The 23,171-nt window shown below is 39.2% G+C and overlaps 1 protein-coding gene across 2 annotated transcripts; it reads left to right on the forward strand.

Moving 5' to 3' along the window:
• Positions 1 to 2,696: 2,696 nt before the first annotated feature.
• Positions 2,697 to 21,840, forward strand: TTLL1 (TTL family tubulin polyglutamylase complex subunit L1). 2 transcript variants are annotated; one of them, XR_012587525.1, is made up of 10 exons: positions 2,697 to 2,802; positions 7,830 to 7,962; positions 9,797 to 10,005; positions 11,796 to 11,976; positions 13,062 to 13,196; positions 13,365 to 13,473; positions 16,736 to 16,879; positions 18,662 to 18,860; positions 19,860 to 20,023; positions 21,554 to 21,709. XR_012587525.1 is itself a non-coding variant. In XM_074591145.1 (10 exons), exons 2-10 carry the CDS (start codon positions 7,850 to 7,852, stop codon positions 21,681 to 21,683), a joined length of 1,272 nt encoding a protein of 423 aa, XP_074447246.1. In that variant the 5' UTR covers positions 2,705 to 2,802; positions 7,830 to 7,849; the 3' UTR covers positions 21,684 to 21,840. The 2 variants fall into 2 exon arrangements, 1 of the variants encoding a protein (XP_074447246.1); XM_074591145.1 differs by having other exon boundaries at positions 2,705 to 2,802; positions 18,662 to 18,748; positions 21,554 to 21,840.
• Positions 21,841 to 23,171: the final 1,331 nt, after the last annotated feature.

Here is a 23,171-nt window from a genome sequence, read left to right on the forward strand (position 1 = left end):
TCACCCATCACTGGAGAGCAGGGTTTACGGCGGGAGAGCTCTGAAGAACCAAAACCCCCTGTTGCCCCACGCTTTATTGTCACGTCAAACAGGAGGCTTTAGCGGGTAATGCCAGAGCGGACTTTGCCCTCTGTTTATAGTATGATTTCATCTCTGTGTGAGTGAAGGTAAACACCAGGAGAAGCGGAACAGTGGCACAGAGCCGCCGCTCCACCTGAAGCTGGGATGTCCGTAGACCTTTGCAGCTAAATTTTTAAATGTTGAAAAGTGCTTATATGTCTGTGTATATATGTACACTTACGCAAACCGCTTCTTTTTTTTGCACGATGCATAATAAGCCTCCTTGTAACATGGATGTTTTTCTCTCATCTTCCAAGCTCCGTAGCTGAGGCTGAGTCATCTGTAAAATGAACATGACAATGCTTATCTTCCAACTCATGCCAAGGACTGTGTTGCGAGGATGGTGTTTACATTTACACATAAAATAGGCTAGATGAAAATTGCCTCGAAAGTACAACATAATAAAAGGGAAATTAACCTCCATAATATCACTTCTTGCCAAGACTTTGCCCTCTTTACCAGTTCTGATATTTCAATTTTCGTATTTACTTTGCTTCAAATCAATAGTAGTTCCCCTCCTGAAACCAGGCTTAATTTTGCACATATAGGCAATCTTGCTTAATTCAGTGAGTTGACTCAAGCTTAAAATAAAATACGCAAATGTCATTGTAGGAGTGATTTCTGTTGCAAAGATAGCATGCTGATGCTGCCACAGCATTTCTTGATACAATAATAGTAAGTACTATTGAGCTGCTCTCAGATTCTCCCCAACTTCCCTTGGTGGAACAATAATGTCCACAAAGTGGATATGCATTAATATTAAAAACCAGAGCATCTATTATTAGCTGTGATGTAATACTGTCGATGTAATTTTCAGAGACACACCAAAACAACAGCTTTTTATACCATGGAACTATAACTTTGATTAAAGAGTGCTGAATTAAGCTAAAAGATTCTTACATAAAAACAAACAAACAAACAAAACAAAACAACCCAAGCAACTGTTTCTGTCCTTAATGCATTATTTAATACATTTAAAAAGTGGTACTTTTTCAGCTTTCCCCTGAGGTATGATTGATGCAAGGACAAAAATGGATTGATAGCAAGGAGAAGATTCAGGTTCACTTTTCTTGCTGCCAGCTGTCACAGCAGACGTACCTTCTTGGTTGAAAGACGGCTGTGAAGGCTGCTCCGTGCTCTCCTCTGCTGCCAGAGGTGTTGTGGTGCCAGGAAATTTCCACTGCACGTGACTGAAGGAAAACGCACTGTGTTTTGTGGCTGCTTTCATAGTTAAACTGGGGAATATTTAATAGCTCCGGTTATATTAATTATTAAATTTAACTGTTTCTTTGTAGTTGCATCCTTGAAACTGAGCCTATTACCATAGCATGACATGGTAAATCATAGAGCACATTTATTATATTCAGCTTTTTGGGGGAATTAAGGTTCTTGGGGAATATAGATTGTCTTGTGGTACGCCAACACACTGCAAACTGCTTATTTCTGCTACTGTCTTGATGGATCTATTTTTCAATAACTAATTTGTCTTGCAGAATCAATAATTTATTTTACCTTTTTTCCCAGAAGACTCTTCAAATCTCTTAAGTTCTTTAGGTAATACCTTATTGTTTTGTATTGAGCCTATCACAAAATGTCAGTAACCTTAATGTATGTCAGGTGTCTTAACATAAACTCTCATTTTGGAAGGAATTTTGTATGTGTAAATCAGGCTTCTCTACACAGACACTAACACCATATACTACATAGTATATATATATATATATATATAATGCCAATACTACGACTACATAGTGTATATATATATATAATGCCAATACTACGTAGTATTTCTCTCACCCAGTTTTCACTGTGAATTATATTTCCTAGTCATTTTGGGGGAAATTTACACACTTCCTGAGAAGACTATCGATACATAAAAAGATATTCCGGCAGCTGTATGGTGATGAACCTGTTAGCACTTGATGCACTGCAACAGGGACTTGTGCTTTGGCATCCGAGTGACCTGGGTTTTTTTAGGTATTCTGGGAACATCGACGCATGTTTTGTCATGCTATGACCTTCCACAAACGTTCATTTACTCATCATCAGATGTTTATCAGGGACTTTTTTCTGACCATCAGGCAGGCCCAGGCCACAGCACCTTAAGATCAAAACGGCCCCACATACAGTGGATGACCGCGCGAGGGTTGGGGAGGTTTCAGGGCCCTCCTGTCAGGCTCACAGTATTCAGAGGGTTATGGAAAACAGCACGCAAGGCCAGGGTCTGCCACAGGCCCCAAAAGGAATGTGCCCCTTCCCTTCTTTGCGGCCTGCACCGGGGCCTGCGCCACGCCCCGGCCTCGGCTGGCACCCTCTGCCCCTCTCCTCCCTCGTAGGGCGGATACCGAGGGTTTGCCCTGACGTGGCTGCCAGCCCTGGGCAGCAAAAAGACACCGAAGCCCAGCCCGTCCCGCAGACAAAATGGCCGCCGGCCGCCCCGGCCTGCGCAGCCCCTCGCGCTCGCGGGGCGGGGCCGCTGTGCGTCTCCTTGGCAACCGCGCCACCCCCGCCACTGCCCCTCCGGAAGTCCCGCCCCCAGCGCGTCGCGGTTGCTAAGGAGCTGCGCCGGAAGGGGCGGGGTCAAGCGGGGGCTGGCGGCGGCCGGGCGGGGGCGATGGGAGCGGCCGGCGGGGACGGCGGGCCGTGAGGGGAGCGGCGGCCACCCCTCCCTCCTGCCGGCAGGTGAGCGCGGGTTGGGTCCTCCCACACACACGCACGGTGCGGGCTGCAGCCGCCCTCCGCCGTCGGAGGAGGCGCTCGGCTTCCTCCCCTCCCTCCCCGCGATTGTCGCGACAGCTGAAGATCCCTGTGGGATCGCGACCCTTCCTGGGAGGTGGAGGGGGAAGGTAATCGTTTGGCCCAGGTTCCCCGTGCGGGCCCGCTCTCGGAGGGTGCCAGGGAGGGACGGGAGAGAAGCCAGGCGGGTTCAGCCTCTTCGTGCCGCTGTCGCGACAAGACCCGTCACGGGTGAGGCGTTGGTGGAGGCCCGAGCCTGGCTGTCTTCGCTGCGGTTCCCGGCGGGAGTGTGTGTCGTGCGCACGTGTCTGCTTCTGGGGCATTTGGTGGTCTGCTTCCCCGGGCTCCCCAGTTCCGATGGTCCAGTGACCCGGCGGCTTCATTCTTCAGCTCCTTTTTATCCCTAACATATTAGGACTGGCTCTGGCAGGCCCTCCCGGTCTCCTGTGATGGCACAATTGCATCATCCGAACTGGATTTTCCAATAATAAACTTAACAATGAACCACAATTAATGTTTTCAGTTGTTAGAAGCAAACAGAGCTCGCTAGATCAGAAGAGAAGGCTCGGAGGAGACCCTATAGGAGCCTTCCAGTACCTAAAGGAAGGATGGGGAGGGACTCTTTATCAGGGAGTGTAATGACAGGACACGGGGCAATGGCCTCAAACTGAAAGAGGGTAGATTTAGATTGGACATCAGGAGGAAATTCTTTATGGTAAGGGTAGTAGTGAGGCACTGGAACAGGTTGCCCAGGGAAGCTGTGGATGCCCCATCCCTGGAAGTGTTCAAGGCCAGGCTGGATGGAGCTTTTGAGCAACCTGGTCCAGTGGGAGGTGTCCCTGCCCATGGCAGGGGGGTTGGAACTAGATGGTCTTTAAGGTTCCTTCCAACCCAAACCGTTCTGTGAATGCTTGTCCCCATGCAGTCGCCGGCACTGCTTACATACACTTAATTTGCAGCATGAAAAGATGATCTGTGATCAGTGCGAGTAGCTTCCCTAGTGGCAGTAAATCCCGGGAAGAGCGATGACTGGGATGGTTTGGGGTCTCGCCATCACCTTATGAATTTATTCCAGTCATGTGCTGGGGCAAGAGGGCCTCGCCTTGGGTCTGGCTTCTGCCAGGCTTCCTTAAAGTGCTGTTGCCATGACCAGTAAAGGCAGTGTTTTGGGGAAGTGTCAGGCCTGCTGTGCTTATACTATATGCTTCCTGTCTTCTGGGTAGGAGGTCTGGTGCTCTGAGAAGGATTTGACTTACTGTACCGTTACCCTCCTATATGCGGGTTAAGGCCATGTTATACAGCTCTTCTTTGATGCTTACTGAAGCTGTGTATCTCAGCTGACCATAAGTTTGAATGCGTGGTTATCTCGTGCAATCTCATGAGGTTATCTAGAATACCTAGTTGCAGATTAGAGGATTCCTGTGGAAAATTGTGTTGTATTAAAATTATATTATTGAAAATAAGGCAGTTTTTGGTACAACTTATATTATTTATTGTGACTCCTTGTTTTGTGGGTTTCAGTAATCAAATTACACAAAATCAGCAGATTTTATTTACAGGCCCGTTAAACATCATCTGAGATGATCAAACAGTCCACATAAACCAAGGACTAATTTTCAGTCCGCTGTTGTATTACTATCCTTTTAATCCTCTTGTAGTGGAATGGCTTTATAAAGCCTAAAGTTCCCAGAACAGGAAAATAATGAAACTCTTGTAATTTTTATTGTTGTAGTAGAAGTTATCTTCAATTTTTAGCTTTGGTTTAATTTTAGCTTGCCGCCTTGTGGGTGGATCTTCTGTTGAATTGTCTCTGGCTTCTGAAGTCAAACAGTGCAGTCTCTGGGAGCCCAGTGAATCATGGAGCAGACCCACCTGCTACCACAAAATCCGCTTGCTGGTTCAGTACATTCAGGGTTCCTTGCCATAGGATGTGTAGCATGCGTTGAAATCTCTTCCTAAAGAATCCTACAGAATGGATGCTGTGACAGCTGTCGCATCCCAGGGTAGAAATGAGGTTGCAGCGTTAGAAGTGTTGTCAAGCTAGCCCTGCTTGTGGCAGTACACCAGGTCTCTTAATCTTTGCGAGGTGGCAGCTATGTGCTGCTATAAAGACAGAGGAGCAGGCAGCTACATTTGTCTGAGGCAGCGTTTCTGGAAGAGCAAGCCCTGAGGGTACTTGTAGCTTATGTACTAAGGATGCTGGAGTGAGACACTTGCAAAACAGGGAGCAAGATCAGGGAGTCGTGTGACAGAGACACAGGTGTGTACAGCTCTGTGTATAGCATTGGTGTTGGATGTTGCTAAACCTAATAGGGTAGTTTGGATATGTGGGGGACACGTTTTAAGGCTTCTTGAAAATTTTATGTTGTGTTTGGTTAACGCATCGTAGCATTTAGCGCATTTCCTTTTGAAGGGACAATTCTATTCCAAGCTGACTATTTCCTGAACTTTTAAAACCACAACAAGATAGTGTGTGGTACTGATGAGTCACTGATTGTGAGTCATACATACTTCAGTACAAATAAATGAATCCCTTTGTTTCATTTATTTTTGTTTTGTAGTATTTGGAAGGCCCAGAGAAAGATCACAACCTTGTAGAACTAGGTACGGTATAATCACAGACAAAAAAGACCCTGGGCCTGTGTATACTCATTTCTATCTGTCTATTTAAGCTTGATTTCAACTTGTTTTATCAATGTGAATAAAAATAAGTGTGTCTAAAACTCTTTGAAATGGAAGTCTAATAGTAAACATTTCTGCCCTGTGGAGTTTAAATAGTCTAGGAAGGAAAAAGTGGGAGCACTATGTAATGGGCTATGCCTCCCAGGAAGAGTGAAACCATAGGGGTGTTAGCTTGCTAGCAGATGTGCATCTCCATATCTAGTCCTAGAAACTGAATTCCAGAAACTGACCCCTTGAATTCCAGTCCAATATTGCAGAAATTGTATTAACTACATTCATTACTTACTTGCATTAGTTACAGTACTACATTAGTAAAGATAATTTGAAGTTTTAATTGACTTTTTAATGGAAAAGTATATGTAGAGGGAGCAGTAGATGGTGTTATGTGTGTGTGTCTCCCACTCCCTTGCATGGTGGTTTTTGTTCTTGGGAGAGAGGTATGTGCCAAAGAATCTGCTTTTGGCTCAAAGAGATTTTCTTCTGAATCAGCACTTCTCTGTGGTTGATTTTTGTGAAACTAGGAAAATTCATTAGGCTGCAATTGTAAAACTAATTTGTGGAATGAACTGCAGAAAGAGTAAACAGCAATATTGAAACTGCTTATGAGAGCTGTCTACCCCCGGCCTTATCAGTTATTATCATTTGCTTATGAATATGTTAGCTTGCTTAATAGTTTTATATCAATCAGGCCTAGATCCTGGGAGGCTGGGCTTCACCACTGAGAGATGGGGTAAATATGTTGTTCATTTTATAAAATATAGTGTTCTGTCCACATCAGCTGGATTGTAGGTTTTGGCTCTAGACTATGTATGCATGAAGGACGTCCTGCTTTGAGGGGGAAGAGCATCGTTTCAGTAGTCAGATCGGCACTACCACTGTCACTGGTGGGCCCAGCCTTGGCTGGCGGTGGGTACATCTTGGAGCCAGCTGGCACTGCCTCCATCGGACACGGGGGAAGCTTCTAATAGCTTCTCACAGAAGCCATCCCTATAGCCCTCCTGCTACCAAAACCTTGACACACAAACCCAATACACTTGAGCCTCCCAGAACAAGACAGACATCAATGAACTGGAGTGAGTCGAGCGGAGGGTTACCAAGATGGGCAGTGGGCTGAAGCATTTGTCTGGTGAGGAGAAGCTGGGGCAACTGTGTTTCTTCAGCCTGGAGAAGAGGTGGTTCTAGGGCCACCTAAAAGCAGCCTGCCTGTACCTACGAGGAAGCTATCAAAAAGATACACCCAGGTTCCTTAGCATGGTGAAGGGTGGAAAGATGAGAGACAACAGGTATAAGCTGAAAGAAGAGAGGTTCAGAATATGTGGAAAAATATATGGGAATAAACCCTTCCCCATGTGGCCAGTCAAGCGGTGAGACAGGACGCCCAGAGAATCCGTAAATCTTTGGAGTTTTTCAAAATGTGGCTGGATAAAGCTCTGAGCAACCTGGCCTGACCTCATAGCTAACGCTGCATTGAGTGGGAGGCTGGACAAGAGACCTCTTGGAGATCCCTTCCAGCCAGAATGATCACCTGATCCTAACAGAAAAGGCTGATCTGGACAAATGAGAGATCTAATGCAGAAAGTGACACCTAGGTGTCATGAGTTGAAATGCAGCTTATAAGCACTGTTCCTTAGGTTTGGGGAAATCCTGCTGTCAAGGATTTAGTGGTATTGGTTTATCCATATCCCCTCCAGCTGGAGCAAAAAGCACAATCATGGCTGCATGAAATACAGAGAAGAAAACATAAAGTTGGTAATTTTACTTTGGTTCCTTTCCTCGCGGTATAGCAAATCCTAATTCATGATAGAGCATGTAAGGGATTTCTCTTGGAATCGTTTACTTTTTTTCTACAGTCACTAAGTGATCCATGTGAACTCTCCTACTTCAAAACAAAGCAAAAACTTATATGCATCTAATTCTTGGTTAGAAATAATAAAATGTCTGTGCTCTGTGCTTGGTTCTGTAAATATTACCCAATAAGTGTACAATAGCGATTTCTGTCATTAGTGTATTTAGGGGGAGACATGAGTTATGTGCCCATTCATGAAAGATGGATTGGCTGGGGAGTGTGAAAGGTCCTTGTAAGTAGTGTCCTTGTTTCTAGTTGTCCAGTTGACAAATGCAGGGTTTCAGTCTGAACCTAAAATGTTATTTTCCTTGATTTTTAAATTAATTTACTACTTCTATTTTACTTACGTTAAAGTGCTTTCTAGATGCAACTTTTTTCTCACTTTCTTGGTTTGTATTCTCCCCTGTTTTCAACTTCACATCTTTAAACGTTTCTTTGCTAACAGGTTGATTCTGCTTTAGAATAATGGCAGGAAAAGTGAAATGGGTAACTGACATAGAAAAGTCTGTTCTGATAAACAACTTTGAAAAAAGAGGCTGGATTCAGGTGGCAGAAAATGAAGACTGGAATTTTTATTGGTAAGTACGTTAAAAATAACAATTTCTAAATTTGTGAAGCATTTTACCATCTTATGTTAATACCATTAATAATATATTAAAGTGCATACTGAAAAAAGAAAGATGCAGAAATTGTCACTGATTTACTGCAGTGCTGCTAAGAGTGTAATGTTGTTTTATTGCTTCTGTAATGTCTTATGCTGTTGCTGGTCTTCTGTTCAGATTTGCATTGGTACATTCCTGTATCTGTGCAGACCTGCTGAAGTCATTTGTGTTCCTCAGGGCAGAAGGTCCCATCTGCACGAATCCATTCCTATGCTACTGATCTCGTGTAGCGTTAGTTTGCCAAGGGTTTTTTTGTCAAGGTGTGGAAAGTCACTGACCTAGCAAGATATCAATTACTTCTGGGAATACCAATTGTAAAAAGTCCAGGGCAAAGGCTGTGCTCAGTGTTTTTTGTTTTGAAATGTGATACCTGATTTTATTTGATTTTTTTTTTTTTTTTTTTAATGCAGTAAGCGGGATTTTTCATTTACTGTTGGAGGGCATTTGTGGCCTGAGGGGAATCTTTGAATGTATCTTTTCCCAAAATTTTCTGGCTACACAACATAAGGAAAATAATCCCAGAGTACACAGTTCCAATATATGATAAAATATTCTTTTATCAGTGTGACAGGGGCTTGCCCTGTTACCAGAGTCCAGGCTCCTGTAATAAAGGCCTTGAGAACTGTACTTTCCTTCTCCTTCATGGTAATGATTTATATGCAGACTAATTATTTGGCGTTTCAATACTGAGAGTGAATGTGAAATTAAATCAAGATAATGGTGAAAGGAGGACAATAAATAATCTGGCTTCTTATTTGGCATTTGTCTACTATAAGACTGTAAAATGCTGTCCTAGAATGCAGTAATCTTTTAATTGGCAGAAACAATACTGTTTAAGTAAACGAAACAATTTATATTGTCCCTTTCAAATACGACAGAATGGCAGTTTGTGCTGCCAAATGTACCCTTTGTGAACCACTTATTTAAATGGGTAGGAATCTAGTAATCTGCTCATGCGTTTGGAATGCGGTTAGGGGGGAGTGGGGGAACAGGGCACTCATGGAAACTGTTGTGTGACTGGTTGTTTTGTTTTGATTTAGGGTTGTGGTTTTTTCTTCCTGAAATGATAACGTAGCGGATTGATGGCATTCAGGAAATATTCCTAAATTTCCAATGTGAGACATCTAATACAGAAAGTTCTTCGTATCTCTTATCTTCTCGTGCTCTTATCTTCTGTGAAAAATGAAGTAGATAACTGATTTGATGACTTTGTCACTGCAGCCCTCTGATCTGGTGTTTACAAGTGTTTTTAGCAAGATCTCTGAATCACTGTTTTCAGTTCATATGCTTGAAGTCCTTTGCAATTGGAGTAGCAAGGTAGTCACTAGGAAGTTATTTTTGTGGCTTTTTTTTAAGAGGAAAGCTGAATTTCCAGAGAGTGAAGTAACAGATTTAGAAAGATGCTTCTGTAGCATTTGGGTATGCATCAGTCATTTTTAGGCCCTGCTGGGGGTTGACCTGACTGTCCACAAGCCGGAGTCCAGTAGGACCAAGTTTTCATCTTCCTTTCCTCAATTTCTGTGCCAATTTCAGTAGTAGTAGAGGGATCAATAAACCCTCTGGCAGGATTTCACTGGTTTTTCTAATAGAAGTTCGGGATATGTTGGATTGTTGGTGCAGCAAAATATTATACTATAAAGAGAAATGAGATGGAGAAAAGATGAAATTAATGTAACAAAATAATTTCAATTTTGTCCTCCTGAATTGTGTTTCTTGGTAAAAATCATTTGGTATCTGTCTTTGCTTTCAGGATGAGTGTACAAACAATCAGAAATGTTTTCAGTGTGGAAACTGGTTACCGCCTCTCTGATGACCAAATTGTCAATCATTTCCCAAACCACTATGAACTGACCAGAAAAGATTTGATGGTAAAGAATATCAAGCGCTACAGAAAAGAACTTGAGAAAGAAGGAAGTCCTCTTGCAGAAAAGGATGAAAATGGGAAATATATTTATTTGGGTATGTGGTTCTCATTGTAAGCATTAATCTTTTTTCCCGCGTGGTCAATAACCTGGAACTGAGCTAGCTTTTCTGTGCATACGGCACTGAACCTCTGAAGTGTTAGAACGTTAAAGTGACTATCTTGAAATGCTCTGTCCCTGTCAATTAAATAAAGTGCACTTTGTCCTAAAATTATTTGCTGCATTTTGCAAACCTAATAGCAAACCTAATAACCTTCTCTCTCTGTCTTCTCTTTTTCCCTCCCCTCAAATCTGTCATTAGAGCATAGGGAAACACAAGAATAGTGAAAGCGATAAAAAAAGTAGCAGTGAATATTTCATATGAAATACTATATTTTCAAAGCTTTTCACAAACCTTGCTTTGAAGTATAATGGCTAATATTTTACAAATTGAGAGGAATAGAGAGGATGTCACTCGATTGGGATCTTTATTGAAATTAGAGACAAAGCAGGAATATAAGATTGAACATTTCTGTTACCAAAGCACTAAGGCCCAATTCTTCCACTGTGTACTTGCTAGTATTCAGCAGTATTCAAGGAGGAGAACAAACCCAGTTTGTATGCATGGAAGTTGTATTTAGACTTAGTTTTGTAAGTAGTAAGGTCCTTAAAGAAGACTAAATTTAACAGTGCAACATTAACTGAAGCAACATTGGATGAAGTGATAATGAAATTATTATTTTTGAATGTAAGGGTACAGAAATAGGTGTGCAACCAGGCTTTTTGTGTTTGCAGGGAGGAATCTGGGGGACGTCTTGGTTGGTTGGGTTTTTGTTGGTGTTGTTTTGTTTTGTTTTAAATTGTGTTGAAGAGGGAAAATTGTGGGATTAAGGTATTTTGCAATAAGATTAGTGGTGAAACCAAAGGGCTTTGGAACTTCATATGAGACAAGTTGGAGTTTCTTCAGTGCAAAAGTGAAACAACATTATCTGAAAATCTTTTACTGGAGCAAAAGCTATGTTAAACTTTTGCAGAAAAGCTCTATACAGAACTGAACGAACAAACTCTTCAGAGGAGAAATTTGGGGGAAGTTGGAGAACAAGTAATGACTGCTAGAAAATAAAAAAACCCCAAACTTCAAAACCCCACCAAAAAAAAAAACAAATCCCAAACCAAAACCAAACCAGCTATAGATCAGGAATGAGGAGGGTAAAGTTGTTTTGGAGGCCAGAAAGCACTGGAGTAAAACAGAGACAGGGGTATGTTGAGTGGATTTACATCTTGGAAAAGTGAAACGATTCATCCATGTAAGAAAAAAAGCAGTCCTGTATGGATGGATGTAAGGGTAATCTGACAGCAAAAAGCGAGAAATGCTTTTCTTTAGATTTCAGTAAGCATGGTAATACTGATTGTGGAGCAAATAAGAATGACTAATGGGAGTTACATGGAAATAAAGATGACCCACATTTTGCATGTGCAGAGAATGATAATCGTTGGCGGAATGGTAAAAGATGACGTAAGAAATTGAGAAGGTTTGATAGTTAAGTTGGAATTGTATGTAATACTCTAATTTCAAAGCATATAAACACAAGAAGAAAATTGACTCATGAATTAAAATCTATTAATCTGAAGTTAGCAGCATGCAATATTTTGCAACTGTTTGTTTAAGTAAAAACTACAACTAGAATTTAAATGAGGTAAAAAGCAACATGAGTCTTAATGAAGGTGGATCATGCCAGGCTGGAAAACTGAAAAGACTGAAATTTTTTTTAGTCTGTATTTGTCAATAGCCTTACCAGATACAGTGTCCTTAATTGTGCACCTTTTTTTTTTTTTCCCTTAACTCAGATTTTGTTCCTGTTACTTTTATGCTTCCTGCCGATTATAATCTCTTTGTTGAAGAATTCAGAAAAAATCCCTCCAGCACTTGGATTATGAAACCTTGTGGCAAAGCTCAAGGAAAAGGAATATTTCTAATCAATAAACTCTCCCAAATTAAAAAATGGTCTCGAGATAGCAAAACATCTTCGTAAGTTCTTAAAACGCAAACCCTTTATTGTACTTTCTATAATCAGGTGAACTTCATCAACATGCTAATTATCTGATGCATGGGAAAAGTACTTCATTATTATTGCTTTGTCATTATATAGTTAGTTTTGCATTTAATCTCAGTTGTTATCTGACTTCCTCCTTCAAGCAGATTTTAATACGACTTGTTTTGGTATAAGGAGGTACAAAGAACGGTTCAATTAACTATTCTTTATACAAATATTTTCAGTGTTGTTGGGGGAAAAAATTGCACAAAAATAAATTGTTCTGCTTCATATTATTAAATAACAGGAAGCAAGAGAAAAATCTTTCCCTAAGCAATTTCAATAATTATTTTATTTAATATATATTAAATCACTTTTTAAATTAGTACAAAGCATTTATATGAAATAAATACACTATCTGTTTGGACCACAAAATGATACACCTCATGTTGGCGATCTACTTTCAAATGGATGAAACAGGTTAGCAATCTATGTTTTTCTCTGTCTACTGAAAGTTTTGATCACACAACTAATGTTAATTTTTTTCCTGCTATAAAGCGACTGGCCGAATATCGCGTGAGTCTTCCCCCCTCCATTTGACCTGGAATCTGAAGAATGTCACAGCCTGAAAGTTATCTTAGCTTTTCACAGTGGTTTGCAATTGCACATTAAGCATAAGTACAAATATTCTAGGAGTATAAGACCTTAACTAATGAATGTAATGTCATACATACTCTTTGCTTGTCTGAACCATGCCAAGCTCTAAATGCTCTCCTAGGAAAAGACTGGCTGGTAGAGCGGCATTCTGAATAGTTCGGTCGGCTACCCTGTTTACTTCAAAACTGAGTTTAAATGGTTCATTGATCTTGGTCATGTGTTTAGTATTTTTAACTTTTTTTAGTATGTAATGCCTGATGCCAAGTGTGTATTACTAACCACTACAACTTTATACATTATCTTGGCAAAAGGTGCAAGATTTCTGTCAATCCAAAATTTACAGACTGCTTCTAAAGAGGAAAGAGACTTAGCAGATTGTGTCATTGCAATTGTTACATTCTGAAACATGGTTTGTATTTTTCAGGTTTGTATCTCAGTCTTCCAAAGAAGCCTATGTGATTTCTCTTTACATCAACAATCCATTACTTATTGGTGGAAAGAAATTTGATCTTCGTCTATATGTTTTAGTATCTACGTATCGTCCACTGAGATGTTACATGTAAGATTGTATATATTTGTATTTTGTTTTGAGAGAATGTTTAATGTAGTCAAAATAGTGTTGCACGCATTGCACAAAGAAGTTTAACATGTACATGGTATCCTAGGATGCTCTTTTCCTTATTTCTTATTGGGGTTTAACACATTTTAATGACTTTTTGCATTTAAGGTATAAACTTGGATTTTGCCGGTTTTGCACAGTAAAATATACACCAAGTACAAGTGAATTGGATAACATGTTTGTACATCTTACAAATGTTGCCATTCAGAAACATGGGGTAAGTGTACTGAGTTCCTAGGTGCTCTTTTGTAGCAAGACTGATTTTCTTACATTGTCCCAAAAAACTTGGAATAAAAAAGTTTATTTGTCATATTCTTCATCATCTTGCAATTAAAATACTTCATCTTGAACTTACAAATAAATTTCAGAAGACTGCAGATGAAAAGTATGCAAGATAACAAGTTGCAGCTCTGGAATAGACTGTGATATCTCAGTATTGACTTGCAGTAGTTAAAAGCAGGGTGTTTTTTTTTCTAGTCTCCTGTCATTTAAATGCTAATATGCTCACTTAGCAGTTGATTCTGTGAGCAGTGGAATTAATGAAGCCTGGTTCCTGTGGATTTGTATTTTATAATAACACTTCAATATCGCCTTCCTGATCTCCCCTTCCCTCTCCCTCTCTCCCATGCAGTTAATTCAGGTTTCCTATTTCTAGTACTTATTCATCACAGTACTTTCCAGCTTCTTCCTAGGTTTGCCCCCCGCCCCCAGCTTCCTTCTCTGGGTAAGAAAGGGAATGTGCAGTTGTGAGCTTGGAGATAAATGTTTGCTGCCTGGCCAGATGGTGGCTTCCTCTTGAATGGACAAAGATGGAGCTCTGCCTGCAGAACTGTTCTGTCCTATAATTTGCCATTGATATTCATAAAACATGTGGAAACCTGATAGCTTTGACAGCACTTCCCTGTGTCAAAATAGGCTGAAATTCGCCAGTAGGAGGAAAGGCTAGTGGGTCAGGGGTGACATGAACAGCTGGGCATACACTGTCACTGCACAAGCCTTGTTTCTTCAGGGAATCCACTTGATGATGATGACTGTCCCTTTTGCATTTTTAGCGGAAGTCTGTGATTTATAAACCGTGCCTCTGTTACAGTAATTAAAGCTCTATTGTTGCACTTCCTAATTTCATAGGTTTTATTTTAAGAGTATGGAAAATGTGTGTGTACATATGCATATGCATACACATGCATATATATATTCATATGTGTATACACATGCAAGATACATATAGTGTATCTTAAATTGCAACCTTGCTAAATGTGCCTTGTCTCTTTTTGTTCTGTAAGATGTGCAACATAGCAAAACTGTTTTTATCTGGGTATTCCTGTAACAACAATGTGAATTATAAATATCACTTATGGCGGTAGTTATATACCAGGGAAGTGTCAAAATATGGTGTTTTTCAGCACGACAAATATTTTCTTGCTCAGGTGCTGATTTGCGAAGTGCTTCAAACACATTATTGTTTGACAGGGCAGACTGAGAATTAGTTGTGTTGAAAGCAGATCTCATACAACTTAAAACATAAATCACGGTGCAGTTGGCAGTAGCAGTGAACAAGCGAGGCACGTGATATGTTGCCTATCCCACTATTACGCACCCTTTCATCTTCTCTACCAGTTAAAGAATGGCCTTCAAGATTTCTCCCAAATAAAAGTAGAAGTGAAAGTAGCGGTGAGGTCACTTTGAGAGAAGAAAGGACAACAGAAATAATAGCTTAAAGATGTGGAGTCATTACTAGAGTATTTGAAAAACTTTTTAGAAATTCTGAACTGCTAATACCTGTTGAGGTTTGCAGAAAGAAGTGAGAAAAGTTTAATGTAGAGCCACTATGTCCATCCTATCTACCCTTCCGTTTTAAAGGTGTCTAGTAACTTTGGAGGCACTTAGGCTATAGAGTTTTAGAACAAGAACCTAATTTGAACTGTCAAGTGATTTGTCAAAATTACGATGACGTCTGGAAAAACTCTTTAAGTTCTAGCTGTTAATCTCTACTGTAACCTCTATGTGAACCATAGAGTTACATTGTGTTTGAGCCCTACAAGCTCATGGGAAAGCATCCCTAATTGGAAAAGCGTACAATTCAATATCAGGGAGAGGGAAAGGAGAAAATGAAGGAAGGGGGTAAGTCAGTATACATTGCAATGTTTGTGCTGGACAAGACAGTTCTAAGTCATTATTCACTGCATGTGTAATACAAACAAAACAACAGTAATTCTTCTACTTAATTATTTTAAGTTAGTGATCTTCTAAGTAACCTGCAATATTCTACTTTGTTTTATTTTTTTTTTTTAAAAACAGCTATGATTGTGTAAAGCTTTTCTACCCAGTTGCAATCTATTTTGATTTGAGTACTTGTTCTGAAATGCAAAAAGGGTTGAAACTTTGATCTCTGTTCCCTTGCTGGAATCTGATCTCAAGACATTTTTTCCATGCAGCAAGTCCTGAGAACAGTGTTTCAGATCTTTATTTGTACAGTCCAGTTTTCCAAATTTACTAAGGGGGGAGCTGTAGAAAAAGCCTAAAAATAGATAGAGGCTTCTCTGACCTTGTCTTAGAGGACAAGAGATTTCATTCCTCTGACAACTTTTTTCTGCTCTGTGCATTCTGTGTTTTATAATTTAGTGTGCATACAATCATTAATTCTTAGAAATGCTCTGAGGAGAACCTTTATAGAGGGACAAAACATTTATTCTGAGAGTTATTTGTGGTCCAGATGTGTGTCTTTACATCAGTAAGAATACCCTCGGTTTGCTTTTGTCTTTCCATTTAAAAAGAATATAGAGCAGAGCCTTGATAACCTCTGAAAAGACAAATATAAGGTAACCTCCTTTTTTCCCCTGATCTGTTTCAGTAGCACTTAGTGTTTTTTCTATATCAAAATACTGAATTACCTGAAAAATAAACCTTTAAAAATAAACTCACTGTCCTCTTGAATGTAACTGTTGTCAGTATCACCATTAAGAATTCACAGTGTCTGCCTTTTGGTAAACAGACAAATCGCATTTTAAATGAATAAACACAGACAAGCGCTTTCAAGTGCTGCATTTTAAAACAGCTAACTTCAGTTAAATTTGTCTATTGCTGACTTAATTACTTCTCCCTTATCCCCAGAGGAGGAAAAAGTTCAACTCTTTCCTTTCACGTTTTAAAACTTGTATTTCCCAATCATAAATTATGTTTTACTATAAAACTGTCAAAGTAGAGTTGTTTTTTTTCTTCTGAGAAAGATTTATTACTTGATTTGCAATGTGTGATATAAACATATACAGCTATAATAAAGACAGTTGTTTATATAGTGGGCAGTTCAAAGTAAAACAGAAGTCTTCATAAAGCTGTAGAGTAGAGTAAAAGCAACTTGCTGAGCTTGTTTCTAGAGCAATACTTGCATGTAAGTATAAGTGGGATTTTTTTGTGTGAATGAAACAAAACTGCTGAACAACTTCAAAATCTTAGGCTGAATTAACTTCTTAACTCTTCAGGATGATTACAATCATATCCATGGAGGCAAGTGGACAGTGAGTAACTTACGACTGTATCTGGAGAGCACCCGTGGAAAGGAAGTCACAAACAAATTATTTGATGAAATTCACTGGATAATTGTGCAGTCACTGAAGGCTGTTGCAGTGAGTACCGTTCCTGGAATGCTGCCAGCGATAGCATTACGGCCACAGGCTTCTGGTAACCATGAAAGCGAGTTTGCCATCAAAACCCCTAAAATCTGTTTCCTGCTGTTTGAGTGATGGCGTTGATGCTGATTTCTGCAATTCTGTTATCTCTCGATTTCACTGAGCTGAGTGAACTTGAATCTTGGGTGGGTGGGTGAGCTGTCTGTGCATCTTGGGTGTGCTCTCTGGGCATGTCTTTCCTTGAGGGCTCTGTGAACTATTTAATATGACTTGATACTGCCCTTGTGAATAGAATTAAGCTCTGCCAAGTTGCGTGACGTCATTTCAGCAATAACAAATGTGTCAAAGAAAAAATAGCTCTGGAGGACAATTTATCAAAGAAAATGTAAGGCTATTAGTTCAGCAGAGTTACATAACTTACTTTCACCGCTTTTATACATGAGTCACATACTTATCACAACCTCATATTTAAAAAAAAAAGCAAAGAAAAGTAGCAACCAATCCTATGCTTGAGTGACTTTCTAGCGTTTGGGTAATATCCCATGAGTCCCTTAGAGAGCAGGTATCACCCTGTGGGTCAGCTGGGGTAACTGAAGAGCTCACTGATGCCAAGGACTGTCCTATTCCCAAGTGCATGGTCGTGTCATCTCTTCTGGGTTGGTCCTGGCTCCGTCATGAGCTGAATCAGCTCACTCGCCCAACTGACAATTACTATCTTAGTGTTCTGCCAATGTAATAAGCCGAATCACCTCACTGAAGGACCATATGAACACCAGAATCAGCAGGAGAAAGAGGGGCAAGGTCGTGAAGTGCGGATGAGTGGGAGATGGGGAAGGATAGCTCAACTCAGCCTCTGATGTGCAATCAAATTTGAAACCAGATGAGAAGAAAAAGGATTTAATACAAATGTTAGCAGAACCTTAAAAGAGAGGAGAAAGTGTTGAGAATTACTGACCATGCAACGCTTTGGTCCTCTGTCTTTCTGACAATGGCAAATGCAGTGAAAGATGCTCGTTCTTCCTTCCCCCTTTCACTCCCTGAAGAACTGAAAAGCTTTCATTATTAGTCTAGGGGAAATCATCGCACTAATCTGTTACAAAGGTTTCTTTAAAAGATCTGGTGAGATTTGCATAGAAGAAAAGTCTTACCATGCATACTGCAAATGTTTAGCAGATACTGGAAAACTACTGATTCTCTAGAGGATGTGCATCTCAGCACAACTTGGTCCTTGGTCTCTCTTGGCTTTTGGGATCATAGTTGATTTAGGCTAATTATAATTTTAAAATGTATCTGGTAATTGTTTGACCACAAATGTCTGCATAGTTACAGAGTATAGTTAAAGAAATGTATTTGAATAAGTCTCCTTTTCTGAAGTTTAAAGATTTCATGATTATGTGAAGCTATGTTATGTAAATTTTATAACTTCCTGATTTCTCCTGATGTGTGCAGGCTTTAAATATTGCTATTACTTTTGCAAAATATGAAACCACTTTTATTTTCACGCTAGAAACATAATGTAAAAGTAATGTAACTTAGTAGTTGGCATTAATGCAATCATTAATATTGAAATATTTACTTACAGTACAGCTTGGAAAAAAGAGGCAATCCTGAACTTACTAGTTAGCAAGCTTTTATTAGAATTACAATGCTGAAAACTGTTGTAGAAGATTCATAATGTAATTGCATGTGGTTTCTAGCAAACGAAGTGTGTAATTAGGTTACTTATTGAATTGTTGATTTTAATATTGTTGTCTCTTCTTTTTTTTTTTTTTTAATTAGCCTGTTATGAATAATGATAAACACTGCTTTGAGTGCTATGGATATGACATTATCATTGATGACAAGCTTAAACCATGGCTAATTGAGGTAAAGATACAAAAAATACAGGAACGAAGCTTCCTTCTCATTTCACAGAATAAAACTAAGTAGATGTCACTGTAGTCTTTCCTCTTTTGAAACAATATCTTTTGTTCCTCAGGTAAGTGGATTAAGAAAAATGCTGGAAAGTAAAATGGGCCATGTGATGACCCAGCTAGGATATGCTTTTGTTTCCTATTTGTTTCGTGTTTCTATTTGTTTGTGGCTTTCTGTTTTGTCTTTTAAATCCAGTGCGTCCATACAATTGGACTTCAGAGGCAGCCTGAATGTTATCAGCCCCATTAGATACTGTATCAGTAGCTGGAAGATTGGCGTTGGCTTGAGCGTAACATCAAACTTAAATGCTGTCATGGCCTTAATGTTGCAGCTTGAGAGGATAGAAAAGGGGCACATAAAGGATAATTGGGATATTTGGAAGGCTTTTTTTTCACGTAGATTTCTCTGTAGCGTATTAACTTTGGATCTGTAAGTTCAAAATAAATTATAAACAGCCCTCTTCCTTCTCAATCTAATTGGAAGTGAAAGATCAAAGGTAAATGGACTTTATAAAAAAAAATATAAAAAAAACTGTTTATTGTTCTGATACCACTTCTCCATAATAAATGTGGAACACAAGAGAGATGTTAAATGAAGCCCAGTTTTAATTAAAACAAGATGCAATGTAGTGCTTTGACTAGAGATGACGTATGTGTTTCTCCAGCTCACAGTTTAACAGGGGAGAACTCAGATTAAGAACATAAATAAAAGTTGTTTACCTAGAAGAAACCCACAGATTCCTGTATATAACAGCTGTTGGAGTGAACCAGGCAAAGTGTAAGCCCTGAAATCTATGTCTTGTCGATTAACCCTGGCGAATCTAGTCTCAACAAAAATCTTCAGGCTGACAAGGCAGACACTTAGTGGTGTGATGCTTTTGTTTTTAAGTAAAAAGAAAAATGCCCAGTGGGGGATTCCTTCTAGTATCTGAGGAACTGAAAGATGTGCTTTGAGACACTGAGTCTTAGTTTCCCACATAGTACATATAGTCATGACACATGCTGTTTGGAGAACTATATAACACTCAAAAAATTGATGCTGACATTTTTTTTTTCTTTTGTAGGTTAATGCTTCCCCTTCTCTTACTTCCAGTACTGCTAATGATCGCATCTTGAAGTATAATCTTATTAATGACACACTTAACATTGCTGTGCCTAATGGGGAAATTCCAGACTGTAAATGGAATAAATCTCCACCAAAAGAGGTTCTTGGGAATTATGAAGTCTTGTAAGTTTTATCAGTGTTCTCTATATATATGCAAATGTTTTTCAGTCACCTCACTTTTTTAATGTGCAATGTAGACGACAGAGATAAAGTGAACTTCATTCTAATGTGAAAAATGGGCACAAAGTGCCACTTCATTTTTTTGGTGCTGCAATAGCAACGTGGGAGGTGGACGTGCACTAAAGCAGGGTTACCTCACCTCATCTCCAGAGGGAATGTTACTTGCTTGGTAGGCCCCTGCCTGCACCTTCTGAGCTTCCAGCAGCTGGATTTGAGGGATAAAGGCAAAGAGAGTGTTTGTCTTCTACATGTGTAGAACTTTAATTGTATTGAATGTAATATATAGATGGTAGTTAAATAGATATAATAGCTATTTGATACAAATTTTCTCTCAGTTCATAGAAATGATGCCACTTGACTCCTGCATTTCATGGATATAATAAAAATTAGTTTTTTAGGTATTTTTTAAATTCCCCAATCTGTATTACAAAGAGAGAAATGAAGGAGACAGAGTTCTTTACATTGGAGTGTCTGAAGGACTTATCTAGGATTTATTGGTCTTATACAGAGGAATGCTGATTTAAATACCATATTGATGATACAGTTTCTCATATCTTTTGAGAAAATGTTCAGACAGGTTCTCTAGCACTAGTGGTGCAATTGTTCAATATGTCAGGAATGTGGTTATGTATGTAGCTGATCCACTAGTTCACACTGATCTTAAGTACTCTTTCTATATTCTAGTAAAGACAGTTAACTATATTTGTGTTGGATGAACTATCAGTTAAGTTTTAATGAATGTTATATACATGATAGCTGTGAATACCTATACAATAGTGTAACTAAGTGTATATTATGACTGTTCTACAAAATATTGTAGTATTGTCTTTATGCATCTATAGCCAAATTCTGCTTAGAATTTGCATGGCGGCTGAGGGATAAGTATATACTGAGGTTATCTGAGGCCATAATGGGCTTAGATATTTAAATAACTACTTGTCACTGTGGTTAAGTGTTACAAAATATATGTCATCAAATGCATTTAATTTAAGCACACTGTTCACCTCATTGTTTCCCTACTCGCTCTCCGATGCAACAGTGGAGTTTTTTAGCACTGCAGCTAACAAGCCGCTGTTTGAAGCAATAGCTTAAGACTTTATTAGAACTGCCAGCAGTCTTATGTTCCTGCTTAACCACAGACCTACGTAGTGAGGAGAAATACAGAAGTACGTGTGAAATTTCACAAGCATAACATTTCACAAACTCAGGAGTTCAACCAAAGCTGCCAGATGATTTGTTTCTTTCAAAAAGTAGCTGAAAGTATTTCAGTTGGTCTGTATTGTAATATCATATGGTAGTATACTTCCTTGAATAATAGCTGCATATCAAACTATGCATGTGTAAACCTGTGTGTAGAACAGCTTATATTAAATTCCAGTGCTAGATGTTAAGCAAAATAGAATATAGAGGACCCACTCTTGTTCGTGTAGTGAATAGCAGGACAAGGCATTGAATGGGTTATCTTGTTTTCAGATATGATGAAGAGATGGCGCAAAGTGATGGGCCTGATCGTGACTTGCGAAGTCGTTCTGGCCAGTCCAGTGGAGTAAAAGGAAATCGTGCAAGAGATTCAGGAAAGCCTGTACTAACCACCTGGAAGTGATAACAGAACAAACAGCTGCACTCTTGGTAGGAAGACATCGTGAACAAAAATGCAGTTTTGAACATATTCCTCTATTTTGCTGCGTTGCATGTGGGAAATATTAAAAGAGGGCAATACAGCCTTTGAAAAGAAGTGAAATAAACAGTCTAAAACCAGGAACTGTACTAGACATACACTGACTTGATGATTATTACAATAATATATATATAATATGTATATATAATTATTTTATATACATATACTTTGCATAAACTAATGTTCTCTCAGTAATGATTATTTATAAAGATGACAACTTTATACTTTCTTTATAAAGATGACAACTCAAAATATGCTTTCTGAAAGAAATGCCTTGCTGTTGTGGATGTTATTTATTTCCTATAGTAGCCTATCCCTAAGCCCCTATAATAAATGAGCTGTGGATTCTGTAAAAGTGTTGTAGTGGTGAGTGTTAATATTGTCACAATGATTGTTCAGATTCTTGCTAGTAAAAGAAGAGCAACTAGAAGAAATAGCAATGCATGGAGTTGAGGCTATTGTCAGTTAATGCAGCTAATGATTTATAACCAGTATTAAGAAGTAGAAAAGCAGCTCTTTATACGCTGAGGGTTTGGGGTTTTTTTAATTTCGTTTAAGTGCTTTGAGCTGCTAACTCTTTAAAGGTAGAAATATTCTTGGACTGAAGGGAGTGTTTCAAATGGTATTTTGATGCATTATTTCATTAGCCATTTTTATTTCAAGATAATGCATGTCTGTGGAAAAACAGACAGAACAACTACATACTGTAATAAATCTTGTTGCTTGAAGCTGATGATAAATCCTTATTTGCACCAGAATCTCTTTGAGTATTTATGTATGTATATAGGAAGTACATTATCTGTATATTTTTGTATATTTTTTGTGCACTATAACAAAAATATTGTTGCACGTGGTAAGCTATTTCTGGTAGCTCTGATTATTACAAAAGTTGTGATGATTACCTACCAAAATGTATAGAGCAAAAGTTAAAAATAGGTATTTCAGTCTTCTAACAGCATAGCATAAAAATAAACTAGTTGGGTCTGTGATTGGCTGTTGCTTCCACTTGCATTTCCACCAGTTATTGGGCGGTTATTTATAAATGTCGATGTGTAGTTTTGGTCGTCTTTATTCTCCTTCCCCCTCCTCCCTTTTTATGTTTTTTTTTTTTTTTTTTTTTGGATGGTGGAGTATTGCGAGAAAGAAGATGAAGGGAGAGAAAGATGAAGGAGGCTGAGAGTTGCAAATGTCCATGTAACCATAATACACTCTAATCTGGATGCCACTACTGCAGTGACACTCAGTCTGCCTGCCACAGCGGGTTACGTGCTTTGCCCTCCTATGTGGCAGGCCACTAAAAGTGTATGCAAAGTGAACTTTAACCTCTCCCAAAAGTTTAGAGTTTCTTGAAAGCATAAAACAGATCACCTGCACCACAGAAAATGTCAGTCCTTTTCCTGCTTTTGAAGGTCC

Source organism: Larus michahellis, chromosome 1, assembly GCF_964199755.1.
Source record: "Larus michahellis chromosome 1, bLarMic1.1, whole genome shotgun sequence".
Taxonomy (NCBI): domain Eukaryota; kingdom Metazoa; phylum Chordata; class Aves; order Charadriiformes; family Laridae; genus Larus; species Larus michahellis.

Bases quoted from the DNA above. Each gene is read 5' to 3' on its own strand.
- TTLL1 (XM_074591145.1), top strand. From the start codon at position 7,850: ATGGCAGGAAAAGTGAAATGGGTAACTGACATAGAAAAGTCTGTTCTG. The intron at 11,977-13,061 runs GTAAGTTCTTAA...TGTATTTTTCAG, and splicing joins CGAGATAGCAAAACATCTTC to GTTTGTATCTCAGTCTTCCA. The intron at 16,880-18,661 runs GTGAGTACCGTT...TTTTTTAATTAG, and splicing joins AGTCACTGAAGGCTGTTGCA to CCTGTTATGAATAATGATAA.